The following is an 18,989-nucleotide window of genomic DNA, read 5'->3' as shown; positions in this document are numbered from 1 at the left end:
TCCAAAAGACAAAAACTTTAATTAACACAACTGAAACTGAATGAAAAAAAAAATTGGCACAACAATGATAAATAAAGGCTCAAGCCTGTCAATTCCCAAAAAATTAAGTGCAAATTAAAAAAACTACAAATACATTTTTATGGTTATGGATAAAAACATTACAAGAACACTGGAAAGTTTTTTTAAATAGCATATTTAGTTGCACGGTTACACACAATTTTGTCTCAAGTAAAAAAAAATTGTTTGACGTCAAAATCAAAATTACAAAGTGCTAAATACTTTGATACCGTACAACCCCGGGATAAGACATGAATCTGTCCTCAGGTGGGGATCGCAAGGTAAAATTGTCGTGAGGCGGGGGATAGAAACCAATAAGTTCTCCCCCATACCCGAGATAAAATAATACATGTTAAGTACTACTTAAATGTAATATGCATGTAAATGATTAAATAAGATCATAAATAATTATAAATGAAAAATAAATAAAATAAATGTTATTTGGCTTTTGTTTGACGTGACTTGAGCTGGTCCAATAAAGTAGCAGGTAGATGCAGAGGGGGAGGAGACAGCTGATTAAGAATAAAAACTCATTTTATAACTTCCACTTGAGGATTGTCATGCCCTTACAAGACTTTCTTTTTTATTACTGCCTTATCTTTACATGATAGTCTCAATTCTTAATAGGTTACAACCATATTCCTTAGCGACAGGAACAATAAATGAGCCTTCTTCATATTTCCTCATAATCTCAAGTTTCCTTACCATGATTATCATGTTTATTGCTTCTCCCTTTAGCACCACCACAAACCTTGGGACCAAGAGCGAATAAATAATGTACTAAAAATACGGTCTCGTATTGTCGACTCGCAAAGTGTTTACAAAGCACACAAGAATCTGAATTGAACTGAGAGATAGGCATTGGGAGAGGGAATTCAGCCAATAGCATGTCAGGAATTTCATAAAGCCACGGCGCGCACTATTAGCAGACCAGCATCTAAAAGACATAACCTGTGCTGAAAAATAATTTGTTGTTGATGTCGTATGGTGGGGAAAATGCCATAAACAGGGGTCAAAAAACCCCATCTTATTTCACACCATAGAGTGCAAACGCCATAAGGCGGGGACACTGTATCCTGGTTATAGTGCGGCTGCATCGGGTCAGATGTAATCGACATTTCGTTCTGTGTACATTGTTACACAGAATGACAATACAAGGAAATTATTATTATTATTATTATTATAAAATTTGTTCCCCCCCCAAGCTTTCATTTATGCATTTCTTCTAACGGCCGCCAGGGGCGCCCGAGCATTAAAGGTAAAAGTGAGACAGGTGGAATATATGTGTCAAGGAAGACACAATTTTTATGTAACTTAATTGGGAATAATTTTACAAATATTTTTATTTGCAAACGGAAATAATGTGACGAAACTAACAGATTACAGGAAGCAACCTCCTTGCTTTGGAGTTACACAGTTAAATTCTATTTGATTGTCCTTAATGAAACAAAGCCATTTTCGCCGCTATTCAAAGAAGTTGAAGACAGCCAGGGGACGTAGTGGTTAGTTACTTCAGCTTTATAGTTTTCGGGTTTCTTGTTCCAGACTGATGGTGATGTTTCTCTAATGAGTATAGTTGGAAATCTCGAATCCCAAGAGTTTGTGGCATGACGTATTTCAGTGTCTAGTGACATCGAACAGACATGTATTTGTTGATCAAAAGTCCGGTGGCCCGCTGTCAAAACGTTAAGGGGTTAAGGTACCGTACATTAATAATACTCTTTCTGCCTACTGTCTTTCTTTGTAAATATCTCATATTTCAGTGTGGGCACAGGCGGCTCATAATCAGGTGCGGCTTATGTGTGTACAAAAGGTTTTTTCCCTTAAAAATCGTCCTGGGTGCGGCTAATAAACAGGTGCGCCTTATGGTCCAAATTTTACGGTAGTAACAAAGTACAAATTGCGATTATAAAGACAAGGATATTTACTACTGCTCTAAAAGAAAATGCAAATGAGGGCTGTGTCGATTAAAATCGGAGCCATACGTTTCTAGACAACAGCACCAGGGGAACCATTCTGTGGGGAATAGTGCCAGATTGCAACACAAACATGTCTTTTTGTGTCATTGGTGGTACCCGCTCAATGAACAAAATAGCATTCGCTTGTCATCGTTCCTCAAGGATTAAAGGTAACTTGAGTGACCTGACATTGACGATGATACAGAAGAACATTCTGGATAGACAACATCTGCTGCAGTTCAATCTAGATGGATTAATTGAGGAGTTGATTTGTTGGTGTAAAAGTTGAAATACCATGAGTACGCGGTAAATTTTTAATTAAGTACTATTAAACCTCCGGTTTCACTTCTGTAATGTATTGTATGAATGATGTTGGCAAAAACATTAACTAATTTATTCTCTAAATGGGTGTTACAAATGGTTACAGACGTCACTTTCTGTGTTTTGTATTTAGAGCGTATGCATTGTGGAAAAGAGCAGCTCGCCGTTTTCCTCCGTTCCCCCACGGAACCCCAACCCATATTTAAAAGGACAGCGTGTAATATTAGACCACTAGATATTTTGTGTAGTGTAAAAAGCACAATGGAAAAACACTAATTACTGAGACTCAAAGTGACCAAAATGAACCATTTCCTTAGGTTTTTACCAAGCCTTTTGTGAAAGAACAAAAAAGACAAAGAAATAAAGAATAAAAAGGAAAGAAAAAGAAAATGAAAGAAACGGGAAATACAAAAAGAAAAAGGAAAAAGAACAACATAAAAAAGAAGGAAAGGGGAGAAAAACTGAAAACAGAAACTAAAAAGAAGGAACACAATAAAAATGAAAAAGGAATGATGGAAAACGTAAAAAAGAAAGAAAAAACAGAAAGTCAAAGAAAAAATGAAGAGAAGAAACAGTGATGGCAAAAATACATTTAAAAAAAGAAAAATGGAAAAAAGTCAGAAAAAAAGTAGAAGGAAATATGAAAAAAAATAAATTAAACATAAGAAAAATGATAAGAAGGCAAAAAACGAGTAAAGAATAAAAGTTTTTTGTGGGGGGGACACTTAGCAGCAATGGTGATCTTATGCCAAATAAATGCAAATTTCTCTGCCTACGAGTTTTGAGAAAAACGCACATTTATACGATAGTTCATTTATTCTTGCTCATGATTTAAATCAATAGTGTTTTTTAAATGAATGAGTGTTTTTCAAAACTAAGAGGCACCAAATAATACACACTGTCCCTTAAAAGCCGCAGTGTTTTAAATGTAGTAAAAAAAGTAGCGGCTTTTAGTCTCGAATTTACAATCATTTGTTGTTTTTGTTGTATGGAGGTGTAACGAGGGGCCTAAGAAACATCGTATCCCAAATGGTAAGGTGGGGATGCCGTAACCCGGGGGTCTGCTGTAGTTTTCACCTTGAAGAAAACTGAGATCAGCATAAGCACAAAATAAAGTGATAGAATTGAAAGTGAAATGGAATTGGAGAAAATATTCCTCCTTTTAGTGGACTTGCCCCCAGTTCCCTTCCTGGTTCTGGCGTCAGTGTCTGAAGCGGTAAGAAATAGGCAGCAGCAAGTTGTTCTTCTTTAAGGCCTGCACCCGGTTCAGCGTCTCCTCATCCAGCGCCGTGTAGCATCGGCGAGCGTAGTCCAGAAGTTTTTCCTTGGACGGGTCAAACTCCCCCACAAGCGCCACCTTCTCGGGGGCCACCAGCAGAAGCTCGGCAATCGGGGTGGTAGAAGCCACCGTGTTGCGGTCCACGCCGTGGATTTGGAAGGCCTTGGACATGTTTTTAAGACGCTGGTAGGTTAGGAGGATTTTCTTGTAGCGGAAAAGCACGCCGGCAGCATCTTTTACTGGAGAGTGGAGCGGAAAACAAGAGGAATCACACAGGGTTTGTACACCTTTCTCAATTTAAGCACTTTTTAAGGGCTTTCGAAGCCAATTTTCCAATTTCACCAGTAGACAAAAAAGCAGGTGTGAATAATGTACAGTGCCGTGAAAAGGAATTGGCCCCCTTCCTGATATCTGTTAATATTATTTATCACTCTCAAAATGTTTCAGATCATGAAACGAATTTTAATATAACACAGAGACAACCCGAGGAAATTCAAAATGCAGTTTTGAAATGCTGATTCCATTTATCTGGCCCTGTGAGAAAACTAATTACCTAATAAACGTAATAGCGAGTTGTGCCACCTTTGGCAGCAATTACAGAAATTAAGCGTTTCCAATAATTGGTAATGAGTCTTTCACAACACTGTGAAGGGATCTTGGCCCACTCTTCTTTGCAAAATTGTTTCAAATCTGCCATATTAGAGGGTCTTCATGCACAAACTGCCCATTTTAGGTCACAGTGCAGCATCTCAATTGAATTTAAATACAGACTTTGACTTGGCCACTCCAGAACCTTTATTTTGTTATTTTTTGAGCCATTCAGAGGTGGACTTGCTGGTGTGTTTCAGATCATTGTCCTGCTGCATTATCGAAAATTCTTTAGTATTAGGTCTTCTGGTATACACCAGAATTCATTATTCAGTCAAACATAGCAAGTTGTCCTGGTCAATGTTTGACCCATCAGTCCACAGAATGCTTCTTCAAAGGTTTTGAGGATAATCAAGATGCTTTTTGGCAAATGGGAAACGACTCTTTGTGTTCCTTTGTGATAGCAATCTCATCTCCCATGAGTACCATTTTTGTCCAGTGTCTTTTTATAGTGGAGTCATGAACACTAACCTTACTTGAGGCCAGATAGCCTTCAATTGGTTTTGTGCCTTAATAAATGGAATCTACATTTCAAAACAGCATTTAGCATCTCCTTGGGTTGTTTATATGATATTGAAATTGGATTGATTATCTAAAACCTTTGAGAGGTATAAATATGCAAAAACTTATTCACCACACGATATTTTGCAGAGCCCCAAATACAGTGCATCCGGAAAGTATTCACAGCGCTTCACTTTTTCCACATTTTGTTATGTTACAGCCTCATTCCAAATTGTATTAATTTAATCTCTTATCTTAAAATTCTACACAAAATACTCCATTATGACAATGTGAAAAAGTTTTTTTTTTTTTTTACTTTTTTTGAATTTATTAAAAATAGAAAACTAAGAAATCACATTTACATAAGTATTCACAGCCTTTGCCATGAAGCTCAAAATTGAGCTCAGGTGCATCTTTTTTCCACTGATCATCCTTGAGATCTTTCTACAGCTTAATTGGAGTCCACCTGCAGTAAATTCAGTTGATTGGACATGACTTGGAAAGGCGCACACCTGTCTATATAAGGTCCCACAGTTGAGTGTGCATGTCAGAGCACAAACACCAAGCATGAAGTCAAAAGAACTGTCTGTAGACCTGCGAGACAGGATTGTCTTGAGGCACAAATCTGGGGAAGGATACAGAAAAATTTCTGCTGCTTTGAAGGTCCCAATGAGCACAGTGGCCTCCATTATTCGTAAATGGAAGACATTTGGAACCACCAGGACTATTCCTAGAGCTGGCCGGCCTTCTAAACTGAGCGATCAGGAAAGAAGGGCCTTAGTCAGGGAGGTGACCAAGAACCTGATGGTCACTCTGTCAGAGCTCCAGGGTTCCTCTGTGGAGAGAGGAGAGCCTTCCAGAAGGACAACCATCTCTGCAGCAATCCACCAATCAGGCCTGTATGGTAGAGTGGCCAGACAAAAGCCACTCCTTAGTAAAAGGAACATGGAAGCCCGTCTGGAATTTGCCAGAAAGCACCTGAATGACTCTCAGACCATGAGAAACAAAATTCTCTGGTCTGATGAGACAAAGATTGAACTATTTGGTGTGAATGCCAGGCGTCATGTTTGGAGGAAACCAGGCACCGCTCATCACCAGGCCAATACCATCCCTAAAGTGAAGCATGGTGGTGGCAGCATCATGCTGTGGGGATGTTTTTCAGCAGCAGGAACTGGCAGACTAGTCAGGATAGAAGGAAAAATGAATGCAGCAAAATATAGAGATATCCTGGATGAAAACCTGCTCCAGAGCGCTCTTGACCTCAGGCTGGGGTGAAGGTTCATTTTTCAGCAGGACAACGACCCAAAACACACAGCCAAAATCTCAAAAGATTGGCTTCAGAACCAGTCCGTGAATGTCCTGGAGTGGCCCAGCCAGAGTCCAGACTTGAATCCGATCGAACATCTCTGGAGAGATCTGAAAATGGCTGTGCACAAACGTCTCCCATCCAACCTGATTGAGCTTGAGACTTATTGCAAAGAAGAATTGGCAAAACTGCCTAAAGATAGGTGTGCTAAACTTGTGGGATCATATTCAAAAAGACTTGAGGCTGTATTTGCTGCCAAAGGTGGATTAACAAAGTATTAAGCAAAGGCTGTGAATACTTATGTAAATGTGATTTCTTAGTTTTCCATTTTTAATAAATTCAAAAAAAGTTAAAAAAAAAAAAACTTTTTTACATTGTCATAATGGAGTATTTTGAGTAGAATTTTGAGATAAGAGATTAAATTAATACAATTTGGAATGAGGCTGTAACATAACAAAATGTGGAAAAAGTGAAGCGCTGTGAATACTTTCCGGATGCACTGTAAATCTGTGATTCACATATGCAATTTTTAATCAAGACATATGACCCATAGCGGTGTTCAGTAAAATGACAATAGTATGTAGCTTACATTTTCAGTTGCAGGAAATTTTTCCCCATTACAATTTACAATTGGGAAAACCTATCTTAAATTTTTGCATGGCCCATGATAAGTGTCCATAACTGATTTGTAATCCTAGCACGAATACACATCTGATACAGACTTTTTTAGGTGCAGATGCACCTGTCATCTTAGGGGCGATGACGCTTCAAACGACAACGACGCACAAAGTAATGCCAGCTGCCGTTAATCACGAGAGAAGAGGACACACAATGGCAGAGCGAAGCCACCAGAGAGCAGTGTGAAAGACATTTCTAAGCAGACTTGTTGAGAAACATCGCAACAATTTCAAGTATTTACAAGCACCTCACCCAAAATTCAAGCACTTTTCAATTCTTGAAAACATGTTAAAATTAAAGCATTTTCAACGATTTGAAGCACCCATACAAACTTTGATCACACTTGACACTTTTTGGCTTTCATGCATATTATTAAATATGCAAATATATTAGTAGAGAAGCGTGTTACTGACACACAGAAAATAAACAACATCAAAGAAAAGTAAAATCCCCTTTCTTATTCGTATTTTATATTTTCTGGTCATAATTGAATAGTTTTTTTTCTTGATAATGTCCACATTTATACATAAATTTCATGTTTTTAAATAATTGGTATGTTTTTAATTAATAAATCAGATATTTTTGTGTGATTTTTTTTACAGTTTAAATTAATGAATCAGGCATTTCTATGTTATAAATTTCACGCTTTCAAAAGGTAAATATTACATTAAAATATTTTGGCATTTTCCCCTCTCTTTTAATTGAAGTGAAAAATATATAATCAAATAAAAAAAAATCCACAAATTAATAATAATAATAATTAATAATAATTCACAATATAATGGAAATAAAAACAGAAAAAAGGGTTTACATGAAAAAGTTGAAGCTTGTCTTGGTCATAACAATAGTTATTACACTAACACAATAAAGCCTATCAATCAAAATAACGTAAAATTTAAATTGTAAAGTGTAAAATGTAGACTTATAATGTAAACATTATAAAAGTATTTAATTTTATATTTTTTCTTAATATTTTTACATACATTCATACGTTTTGATAAGGTACTTTTAGATAAGTGTCATGTTTTTCATGATCATGATTATTTAACTATGATATAAGATTAACACAGAAAAATTGTAAAAACACAATAAATTAAATAAAAAATACAAAACATCCTGTAGATATTGGCAAAGCAATTTTTTGTTGCCTTAACTAAATCCCAAATCTGGGAAAAAAATAGAAGTGATTTTTTTTTTCGAGAACTGTGCATATTTCCATAAAACAAAACAAAAAAACCCACAGAAAATAATTTCCAGGGGGCTTTTTTTTAACATAAAAGCACAATTAAATTGATTTAAGTTTTAAGAAACGAAAATGTTGGAAAATGTTCCAATTAAAATCGGAGGGTTTTTTTTTTTTCAAATCAATATTGCAGTTATCAAATAAATTTGAACTCATGGTTCTTTTGGTACCTCTCTGCCTCTCTCGAAGCCCCCGGAAAATCCGCCTCCTCTTTATCAAAGACTGTTTGTTGCCGTTGTCTTGGATGATGGAGCCTTCTCCGGATAACATCCCCTCGTCTTCTAGGTAGCCATCGTGCTCCAAGTACTCCTCCGATTCTCCCAAGAGTGAAAGCGAATCTGTAGAGAACAATCACAATCCTTTTTTCCCTTTTTCACACCCAATTTCCTTAACTATTTGATATTACCTGCACCCATGTTCCCATGACCGTTCAGGTCGCTCACAAGCGTTCTGGCGGCGTTGCCGGTGGCAACAGCCGGGGAGCCAGCCGTGCCGAGGCTTTGCAGGAGCACCGCCGATTGCGCCGAATTGAATAGAGCGTTCATGGAGGCCATCTGATTGCTGATCGGATTAGAGATTAGGTTTTTAGAGGGAGTTGCGGGCGGAGGAACTTGCAACCTTCGTTGGATGAATTGGCGAGAGGGCAAGTGAGGCGAGTCAGTTGCCTGTTGGGCTGGAAATGTAAAGAAAAAACATGATGCTACTTAATGGCTCTTTATTCATTTGAATAAAATATGATAGAGAAATCCAAAGCTACTTCGCGCTTTGGTTATTGCTGGTTCACAGCTTCACACATTTTGAAAGGAATTGTCCTTATCTCGTCATTGATATCAACGTATGGCGCATTGTGTTATCAGAAGACAGCGCACGGCAAATGCTGTCACCGGGGCAGGTTAAGGAGGGATTTGTGTGATGGGTGGGCTTAACGCTGTGTGCTCGACTGTAGAGCCTCTATGTATGCTGTCGTCAAACAACACGGGGGGCGCACAAGTCAATTTGTTCACACAAAAGCAGTGGCATGAACAAAGTCATAAGTGCGCAAAGACATGGTGATCGCCAGGAGATAAACCCTGATCTCATGTTTGGCCACCATCTTATTACTTTGAAACCCCTAATGACCCTTTTGCCAAGCTAGCTTGTCCCAGTGATTCTTTTAGCTATTAACGGCCACTTACCACACAAAGTTGATCAAAACATGTGATCACTGCCGAGTCCCCTGTTTCAAGCATATTTGCTCTTGCAATCCTTTACTGGCCTTTGTATTAGCTTCTCTAGCCAGTAATGTCAATCACTTACACCAGCTCAACCTAAGTCTAATTACTTGTTCTATTCAGCCACAGCGGGTATATCAAGCTCGCTTAGCCTAGGTGTTATTGGGGGATTAAAACTATCTTTCATGCCCTGTTGCTGGCTAATATTCATGTGAAATGGTCATATAGTATGTCTCCAAATCATATTTGTATTGTGGTAAACATTAGATGGATTTAAAAGGATGCGACAAGTAATTATGTTTTGAATTACAGATGCTCCCCTACTTACGAACATTCGAGTTACAAACAACGGTACATACGAAATTTTTTGGGGGGATGTCGAAAAATATCCGGACATTGCTCTAAGTTAGATTTTGTATTATGTGCACCTTTTTCTGAGTAGAGAACAGTGCTGCAGAGCTTCTTTCCACCGCTACCGGCATGTGGCGCTGTGAGAGGTCACCCAGCATCCACACGAAGAAGAAATTCGGCTTCTACTTCCTAGTTTGTGTGTATACACACTGCACTGTATCTCAAGCACGCTAAGAACGTTGACATTTTTACTTTTTACTATCTCGTGCATCAGTTTAATTGGGTGATGTAAATTGTAAAGAAGAGGCGAGCCGTTTTTTTTTTTTTTTAATTAAAGTGGAATAAGAAAGCTTGATGCATTTGAAAAAAATGATCGGAACCCTTTTTTTCGACCACTTTTTACCACGGAGGAGGAAGTCGCCTAACTCTTCGGGAGGTCTTCATTGACTTGAAAAGCGCTATATAAATGCAGACCATTTACATTTAAACGTAACTTTAGTTATCTTTATAGTCAAGTCATGTTTATATGTGACGCCCTTAATCACAGGGAGTCTCAAAGGGCTTCACAGACCAAGATTGTCAACGCCTAATGTGTAGGTTTGTTTTTCAGTACTATGCTTTATCATTAAGCCTGCTTTGTAACGTTATAGAGCATGGTATTTTATTAAACGTTTATTTTTCAGTTTCTAAACAATACAGGTTACTTATGCACACCTTAAACATGCTTATATAAACATTAAATATAGAAAATATAGCACTGGAGCAACTTAAAAACAAATTCAACATACGAACGATTGACCGGAACCTCGTTCGCAAGTAGGGCAGCGTCTGTATATTGAATATGTTTTCAGTCAAACACTGTAATTAGAGTTGATACATTTATTGGATGAGCTCTATGCAGGAGTCTGCAAGTACATATACATTTTAGTCTTTATCTTACCAGCAACAGGTCGTTCATCATCTCTTCTTCCTCTCCAAGTGAACCGTCTTGACTCATAACCTGCAAATGGGATGTTTTCTCATTCATTGTCATTAAACAGAAAGGAAAAAACATATTTTTTTTATAAATTAGGGTGCACCGATACCATGAAATCCTGCTTCTGGGGGCTCAATGTAACATATGCTTTGACTTAGAAAAATATATTACTCATTTTCATCAAGTGACCTTATATTAGCTGTACACATTACGAATGCTTTGACTACTTATACCAAGTAGTATTGGTCAATATCAAGATTATAACGTGGCATCAGGTCTTTTTTTTTTCTTCCCATCAAACTGATAACTGTGACCTCATATTTGGCAGTTATTGCTTTGATAACCATAGTCCTGATAATGATCATGCATCCCAATTTATATTAATATAATAATAATTTCCTTTGTATTGTCATTCTTTGTAACAATGTACACAGAACAAAATGTCGATACACCTGACCCGTTGTAGCGAGTCGATGCAGCCGCAGCCAGAGGGCGCCACCATTATACCAATTAGGTATGTCTCGGCCGAGGCGCGAACCAGCGACCTCCCAGTCTCAAAGCGGGCACACTACCATCTAGGCTACTGAGCTGGTACATATTGTATTGCTAACATTACTAGCAAATATCATAAATTCTCACCATTATTGTACTGGCTCTGGTCCTGCCGCTGGTTCTTTGTGGACGAAATGAAAGAGTCTAACTGGCAGCGGAGGAAATCACGCTCCTCTTCCAGGTCCTCAATCCGTTTCTGGAGCCACGAGTTTTTTTCCACAGAAATCTGTAGCTGCGTGCGTAGGTTGGTGAGTACCACGTATGAGCTGTTAATGTGAGACGGGCCTGCAGGTGATGACGACTCTACCGAGGGGGGAAAGACACAGTCAAGCGTATGTGAATGTATTTGAAGCAACTATTCTGAATATTTCGCTTTATTTTGCTAGCCCACCATAGATAGGCTAATAGATAGCTTTAACACACTAAAATCATCTTTCCTGCATTGTTTTTAACATTTTAATTTGGCTGTCCAAGATAAAAAGCCAGACAGGCCCCCATTTTAGACACTTAAATGTCACTATTATGGACTAAGTGTCAAGCTGGAATGGATAATTGTTAATTTCAACGTCAAAGCACACTCATGATTAGCCCAAAAGGTAAAATCTACCTTCAAAACTTTGCTCGCCTTGGTTAAAAAATCCTCCTTGTTGCTCAAAGTTGTTTTCCTCCAGCGGCATGGTGACATCATAGGTGTCTTCATTTTTTAAATCTTGATTGGGGCAGGGAAACAGAAGGAATTAGGATATTATTTCCAATGTGTGATTTTGTGAAAACTTATTAAGATCTTACTCTGTATTTGTAAAGTTCCTGAGGGACTCTTGGACGTGGGTGCAGCATCAGATCTGTTTGCGTTCTCCATCACCAAAATCTAGAAACATGGGGAAAACATTAGTTTTAGGTTAATTGTTTTATGTTGTTGCCAAAATAATTTCGTATTTCTTTCAAGCATCTACATGAGAAGTATATTATTCTTTATATTTTTGCAAAATGTTGATGCTAATGTCATTACACGATTCGTCAGTGCACAATTTTCCAATGCACTGATAACTTAGGCCAGTGGTCAGTCTGTAAGCGCTATCTTGTAGATGTTGCTTATTTATCCGCATAATCTTTTTAAAATTTGATTTGTTTCTTTGAGGGGCAGCACGGTCGCTGAGCGGTTAGCGCATCCGTGGCACACTTCTGAGGTCATGGGATCAAATCCAGCTACCAGGCTTACTGTGTGGAGATTGCATGTTCTACCTGTGCCTGTGTGGGTTTCCTTTGGGGACTCAGATTTCCTCCCACATTCCAAAAACAGATTGTCTGGCCGGTCCAAATTGTCCCTAGATGAGAATGAGCGAGTGAATTGTATGTGTCAGTGTGCTCTGCGACTGACCAGCAACCAGTTCTGGTTGTCCCCTGCCCACTGCCCGAAAGGAACTCGGATGGACTACAGCACCCCCGCGACCCCAGTGAGGATATGCAGTGCAGATAACGGATGGATGGATGTTTCCTTAGGTCTTTTATTACATGTGCCACATTTATATAACCTCATTGCAAACGATTTATCTTAAGATGTGATCAATGACAATAAAGAATTTTCAATATTTTTATATTCTAATGTAAGAACTATCATAGTTGTTTTTCAAAATACAATTAGTTTAAAATATATATTCTTACGAGAACGATTTTCCAATTTGATGCCATTAGAAGTGTTCCTTATGAAGTGTCCAGTGATTCAGGACTACCAAAGCTAGTAATTTGTCGACGAAAGATAATTTTGTATACCTTTATTTATTCGCATTAAAAATGACAATGAGCTCAAATGTACTTATGACATGTCTATTGTTTGCTTTTTTAATACATATTGAGGCTAATGCTAACGAGCTAACAAGGCTAATAACGATAAGAAATTAAAACACCAACAAAACCTTTTTTTCACTCTAGGTTTTCATTCTGTCTCGGGAGAATACATCTCATCATTTCTATTGAAACGGCGCCAATGTGGACAAAATACATACCGGTTGAACGCTGGTAATAATAACCGTTGGATAAACATGTAATAAAGCGTCGTTATTACTCTGTCATGTCGCCATCTTGCGAGCCCTCCGTTAGCTAACAAGCTAACAATAACAATATTATTATCATCAACGTTGCATCTTGGTGACGTCATTTCCGGTCAACGAGAGCTTTGCGGCCTGTTAAAAACATGAAATAAATAATGCGTGTAATGACAAGTAAATAACAGAAAATTTGGAAAAAATTGTTATCTGTAATATTATTATTACAAATCTGGGGCCCCTCACGGTAGCTAACAAGTTAACAATAACCGTAGTACTGTTTTATTGATGTGTGCAGGGTGACGTAATTTCTGGTTACAGTAATTTATTAAATACAGTACTTTAATGCACTGTTTATGCAATACAGTGGTATGATGTTCCTATGGTAATGTATATGCAAATTTTCAATAAAGCAAGCAAGAAAGAAAAAAAAAGTAATTAATAAATATTTAAAATACATGTAGTTTGGTGTTTTTGGAAAATTTTGTAAATTTAAAAAAAAGTCAGAACCCTTTGGTAGCTAACAAGTTCATGATATTGCTATTGTTATTATAATAAATACTTTCATTATTGTTTGTATCATTGGGGCTGACGTTATTTTCGGCCACTGTGAATTCCCCAGACTGATTTTAAAATATTTATGATACATATAATGGCATTGACATTAAGTTAAGTTTGGACAAAAACGTGTTGTTTTTTTTTTGTTAAAATTGTTTTTTAAACATGTGCTAATAATATTCTGACTGCCTTTGTGGTGACGTCATTTTCGGTCAAAGTGGTCATGAAGCGTGATTTTAAAAATATTTAATAAATATTTAAGATACATCGAATGACATCTTTACAGGTAAACGCGGTGTATCGTATTTGTTCAGGTTTTTTCAAAAGTTTGTGTTATACAACAACTTATTTCAAATGAAACGCAAATAGTTACTTTCCCCAGTAACTAGTTATTGGGATTCTAACAATACTGTAATTACGAGCAAAGAATAATTGCAGACACTCAATTTGGACAAATCATGGAAGGGTATGAAGTTCCAAATAGAATCAGGACTTTTGATAAAGTGTAAGACCCAAATGATTTTAAAATGATGTATTAAAACTTCCAAAATCAAGAAATCGTAAATCTCACTTTGCGTAGTCATTAGCAAAAGCAGGGTTTTTTCCCCACACCAAAACAGCTTTTCAATTTCGGTCAACGATTTCTTTTCCAAAAAACAGAAAATAAAAAGTGTCCGTTTACTGAGAAAACCCTTCTGCCTTAGACAGGAAAGGTCCCACAAGACCACTGGTTTGATTTCTTCTAAAACATTTTCAATGATAGGAATGAAGTTTAAAGCAGTGCTTTTTGCTGTCCTTTGGTAATTGTAACCTCTACCCTAGATAAACAAGTCCAGATTTTACAGGAATATTATAAATATAATTGACTGAACATTCACTGAACAATTCCTTAATAGGCATGATTTCACATTTAATGAGATTCAAGCATAAACTGGAAGCTGTGGAAAACCTATGAATCATACTTGTTGCACAATAAACTTGTTTTTCATGTCTAAGAAAGAGCATTTGTCCATTTTGAATCAATGAGAGCTTCTTACTGAGGAGATAATTTATCCCTCGTGCCATGAGGCTCTTTAACTCCATCCAGGGGAGTAAAAAGCCCACATTAAACCCTAACCTCACATTTGCACATGTTGCTTTATGTTTTGTGTATTTTCTAAAGAGCTTATTTCTGTTGATGATTACAAAGTCATAGTATTAGGTGGTAATTTTGGGGGTGCTTGAGCACTTCCGAAAACAGGCTGGTTACGCCTATGTCTAGCACTAATCTCACGGTTCTTTTGTGATGTGTCTGTTACTTATAAATCATGACTGAGTTTCATCAATGACAGCGCCTTCTAGCCATGACTTTAACCTCCTTGCAAACAAAAGAGCCATCGTTTTATAATCATTGTTAAATAAGGAAATTGGACTAATCTATTTTTGTTAGGTTTAGGAATCAAAAACAATATTCCTCTTCTAATTATTTTCATTGCATGCGGATTACGACATTTCTCGTCACGGTGAGCTTCGAGGCAAGATTTTAGAAACATTTTATAAATGTTTACAAAACATATATTGATATCAAAATTAAGTTTAGTTCTGAGAAAATGTTATGAAAATATTTTTTCTTTTTTTAATCACTTGTGTAGGCGCCAGAGTTGAACAACAAAACCGGAAAAAGACAGGTAGAGATGGTGTCGGGTTTCACTCTGTCCTTACGGGGAGTGTCACAAACTATTTGCTCACCAAACTCCAACAGAAACCGAATAACTCTGGATTTATTTGAGGTAAGAATCAAAGAACGATACGTACGTTTGTTAAAAGATTGTTTTCGATTGTGTGCTTGAGTTAAATGAGGTGGATACTTACCTGAAACTCACAGAACAGGTGTGACATTTTATGACCGTTTAGAAAACAAGCTAATGTTTGCACAATATCCGTCATTTTAAAGTCGGTTTTTAAATCTTTAAATGACTTTACACTTTGGAATGTTTTTGAGGGTATATTTTTAGCACCAATTTTACAAGTAGAGCATTATTGGATTTTTTTTTTAAACCTACCACGACAGAGACATAGGACTCTGACAGAAAATTAATCAATCCATTATCGGCACCGCTTATACTCAGTAGGGTCGCGGGGGTGCTGGGGCCCATCCCAGCAGTCTTCGGGCAGTGGGCAGGGGACACCCTGAACCTGTTGCCACCCAGTCGCAGGGCACATATAGACAGACAATTCACTCGCTATTTCACCACTAGAAACAATTTGGACAGCCCAATTAACCTGACATGCACGTTTTTGGAATGAGGGAGGAAACCGGAGTGCCCGGAGGAAACGCACGCAAGCACAGGGAGAACATGCAAACTCCGCACAGGAAGGCTGGTAGCTGTTTTTAAACCCATGACCTTGGAACTGTGCCGCAGACGCACTAACCACTCCTCTGCCGTGCTGCCTCCGAAAATTAATATAAGAAATATTATATAGAGGACTGTATCAGAAAATTAGAAAGTTGTAATTAAGTTCTTCATCTTCTGTAGGCCTAATGGAATTTAAAAAACAAAAATATGCATTCTGGATTCCTTACAAATCAATTGAATTATTTCAAATCTTTTATTTTGATATTGCTAATCATGGACACATTGTGAATTTCATCTAAAATATTAAAATATCATTTGAAAAGTATAGTAGTAGGCCATGAACCATAATCGGCAATATCAAAATAGTCAAAGGCTTGCAAAATATTTAATGAATTTTAATTGCATTACAGAAAAATGAACTTTATTGCCATCATCTCATTCTCAGACAGTCCTGTATATATTTTATTTAACCTTGAAACCAAAGCTGAATTGCCAAAATTATTAAACATTACTCAACATGCAGAGGTTAAATGAACAATTTTCCTTAACCAAGCAATTTTTTTTAAGAGTCGATGGTAAAATTTGAAGGCGGTTCATCATTTTCACAGGTTAAAAGATGGGGCCTAAACCATAGCAGCCGTACGTGCTTACGAATCGAGTGCAATTGTTTGAGTGGCAGGGACAAAGAATAACAGTTAAGGGTGGACAACAGAAAGGGACAGGAAGGAGTTCTTTGAATCTACATTGAGGGGATTTTGGTTGTTTTGCAGAGCACGGGCTCTCGCGGCAAACTATTCACAGCCTCTTAACGTCTCGGCGCACTATGTTAGCATAGCAACATCGCACACACATCTAAATAAACTTATATTTCTTTTAAAAAAGAAAATCGGTGAGAAAGCGAAGCTCAGCCCGACCTGAACATAATGATTGAGATTTTAGACCCAACTCGTATTTAAGCTTGGATTTTGGGTTTAATATTACACCTTTTGAGTACAACATACTTTTTGATTTATGTATCTTTTTTTTCTGAATTTTAAGAAATGGCCCCAAAATACGACGGCTTGTCCCACTGCAAGCCCGCCTTGGTGTTTGCGGTTCTGATGGACCTGTTGGGCGTAACCTTCCTTTTGCTGGGCGTCTTTGCGCCGCTGGAGATTCGAGGGAGAGATTTTGGGGACTTCCTGGTGTATTCTGGGGCCCTGTTGGTGCTGATGTCGTTGGCGTGCTGGGTTTTGTGGTACAGCGGCAACATTGAGGGCCTGACTTCCAAGAAGGAGCTGGGCGGCGCAATGGGTGGCGCCGTGGACCGACTGGCTCGATCCCTGAGCCGGAGGATAAGGCTACCCCGTACTCGAAGCAGTCCCACATAAAAGGAGTGCCGCTGTCTGCAACCAAGGACAAAGAAAAGTGGTTGCAAAGCAGGAAAGTGTATTGGATGTGTGTGTTTTTAATTGACAAAATGGGGAATACTGTACCTCAACCTGATGCGTCATTTCCAGTGTTGTTTAACAAACAAGCAAGAACTCAAGCTATGAAATAAATCACATTTTTATGTACAAGATTGTAGATTTTCTCAATAGTTACTGTGCGTTTCAACTATCTCCATTCAAACAAATCTTTTGACATTAAAGCAATCAACAATTTGAAAGAAACATGATTATAAAAATAAATATGTTCTTGCATTCCATGATTGTAGAATGTTAAAAGACAGGTATTTGGATACCTAAACTAAATCACTGCTAGCCCAGTAAAGTTTTTTGGATGTCTTTCCCCGTTAAGAGCACTGAATGAGGTAAATATGTACATCACAACCAATTTGACTTTTTTTTCCCATAAGAGAAATAATTAATTCTAGTTGGTTGTAAACAACATATGCAGTAACAACAGATGAATAATAAGCATCAACAGAGTAGAACCTTATAGGTTCATCAACACAGCCCAGACAATCATCAGCAAATCTCTGCCCAGTCTGGAGGAGATTATGGACATTATAAAGGCCTCCGCTCACACTGCCCACTACTTCTTTGACTGGGTGCCCTCTGGCGTATGCTACAGGTTCCTTAAAACAAGGACTAGGAAGCTCAGTTTCACCCCTAGAGCCACCACTGCCCTTAACAAGCACACAGCACTGTAAAAAATAAAATCTCATTGTGAACAATGAACACTACATTGTAATCAATGACAACAAAGACAATTCTATTCATAAACTTTGGAACTAAAAAAGACCCTCGAGAAAAATAAATTGGTATTAAAGTGTGAAGGTTCAAAGCATGACAAGTGACATTCAGTAACAGAAGAACAACAAAAAAAAGACGAGTTTAAATAAAAACTGCAAAGGCACACATGGATTTTTTTCCCCACAATGTCCAGATTTGGAGATGTGTCAGAGGGCCGATGTGGGCCCTGCGCAATCCTGCCAAATGATCAAGTGACTGCGCTCGAAGCGCTGCGGCGTAGCCTGCGATAAATCCGTCGAGCCGTCGCTCTCGTCGTCGCCTGGTGGACGAGATTGAAAATTACTGTGGCCGGAACTGACAATTGGACATTTTTCCGCCTGTCCGTTTACCGATGCGAAAGTTGATGTAACCTTCACCTCCGCTCAAAATTAGCTGACAGCTTGTGATGCTACTGCTCCCGGTCGACATTAAACAACCTGAGGCGAGACAGAGACAAATCTTAGTTCGTTACCATTGAAACTTAAACATAAGTAGGCATCCAAGAATTAGAAATATCCAACTGCATTTGAATGCACCTTAAACCGCACTAAATGCTCTCATTGTTTATGTGCCGCATCATACAATGGCACACACTTTAAATTGTGTTGTTTGAGCATACTTATGTAGGGCTGATTAAAAATTGAAGCCAATATTCTGATATTTTGTCACAGGTTGGTTGAGATCAGAATAACTACTACAAATAATGCTAGCATAGCTAGAATCGCTGACATGTATGCTAGCATTAGCAAGAGAACT

General features: G+C 37.9%; 3 protein-coding genes across 5 annotated transcripts in view; 1 reads left to right on the top strand and 2 right to left on the bottom strand.

Moving 5' to 3' along the window:
* On the bottom strand, positions 1–13,221 carry ccdc106a (coiled-coil domain containing 106a). The gene is made up of 8 exons (XM_088326921.1): positions 13,085–13,221; positions 11,871–11,949; positions 11,689–11,790; positions 11,169–11,384; positions 10,494–10,553; positions 8,398–8,664; positions 8,162–8,329; positions 1–3,854 (listed from the first exon to the last, which is right to left on the bottom strand). Exons 2-8 carry the CDS (start codon positions 11,938–11,940, stop codon positions 3,538–3,540), a joined length of 1,200 nt encoding a protein of 399 aa, XP_088183047.1. The 5' UTR covers positions 11,941–11,949; positions 13,085–13,221; the 3' UTR covers positions 1–3,537.
* A 1,811-nt stretch (positions 13,222–15,032) lies between these two features.
* Positions 15,033–17,585, top strand: LOC148372270 (transmembrane protein 238-like). The gene is made up of 3 exons (XM_088326920.1): positions 15,033–15,183; positions 15,313–15,450; positions 17,056–17,585. The coding sequence occupies exon 3, from the start codon at positions 17,058–17,060 to the stop codon at positions 17,385–17,387; it is 330 nt and encodes a 109-aa protein (XP_088183046.1). The 5' UTR covers positions 15,033–15,183; positions 15,313–15,450; positions 17,056–17,057; the 3' UTR covers positions 17,388–17,585.
* Positions 16,465–18,989, bottom strand: part of LOC148372268 (C-Jun-amino-terminal kinase-interacting protein 3) — a 42,743-nt gene continuing 40,218 nt past the window's right edge. For all 3 annotated transcript variants that reach the window (XM_088326917.1, XM_088326916.1, XM_088326915.1), the window contains exons 26-27: positions 18,584–18,670; positions 16,465–18,513 (exon numbers count right to left, since the gene is read on the bottom strand). In XM_088326917.1, coding sequence (XP_088183043.1) covers positions 18,401–18,513; positions 18,584–18,670 — 200 coding nt within the window. In that variant the 3' untranslated portion in view covers positions 16,465–18,400. The remainder of the gene's footprint in view (positions 18,514–18,583; positions 18,671–18,989) is intronic.

This window comes from Urocampus carinirostris, chromosome 2 (genome assembly GCF_059441175.1).
Source record: "Urocampus carinirostris isolate Australia breed hairy pipefish chromosome 2, RoL_Ucar_1.0, whole genome shotgun sequence".
In the NCBI taxonomy this organism is placed as follows: domain Eukaryota; kingdom Metazoa; phylum Chordata; class Actinopteri; order Syngnathiformes; family Syngnathidae; genus Urocampus; species Urocampus carinirostris.
Note: the sequence above shows the minus strand (reverse complement) of the source record. Positions and strands in the feature narration are given on the sequence as shown.

Bases quoted from the DNA above. Each gene is read 5' to 3' on its own strand.
- ccdc106a (XM_088326921.1), bottom strand. From the start codon at position 11,940: ATGGAGAACGCAAACAGATCTGATGCTGCACCCACGTCCAAGAGTCCC. The intron at 8,665-10,493 runs GTAAGATAAAGA...TTACATTTCCAG, and splicing joins TGATGAACGACCTGTTGCTG to CCCAACAGGCAACTGACTCG. The intron at 8,330-8,397 runs GTAATATCAAAT...TGTTCTCTACAG, and splicing joins TCATGGGAACATGGGTGCAG to ATTCGCTTTCACTCTTGGGA.
- LOC148372270 (XM_088326920.1), top strand. From the start codon at position 17,058: ATGGCCCCAAAATACGACGGCTTGTCCCACTGCAAGCCCGCCTTGGTG.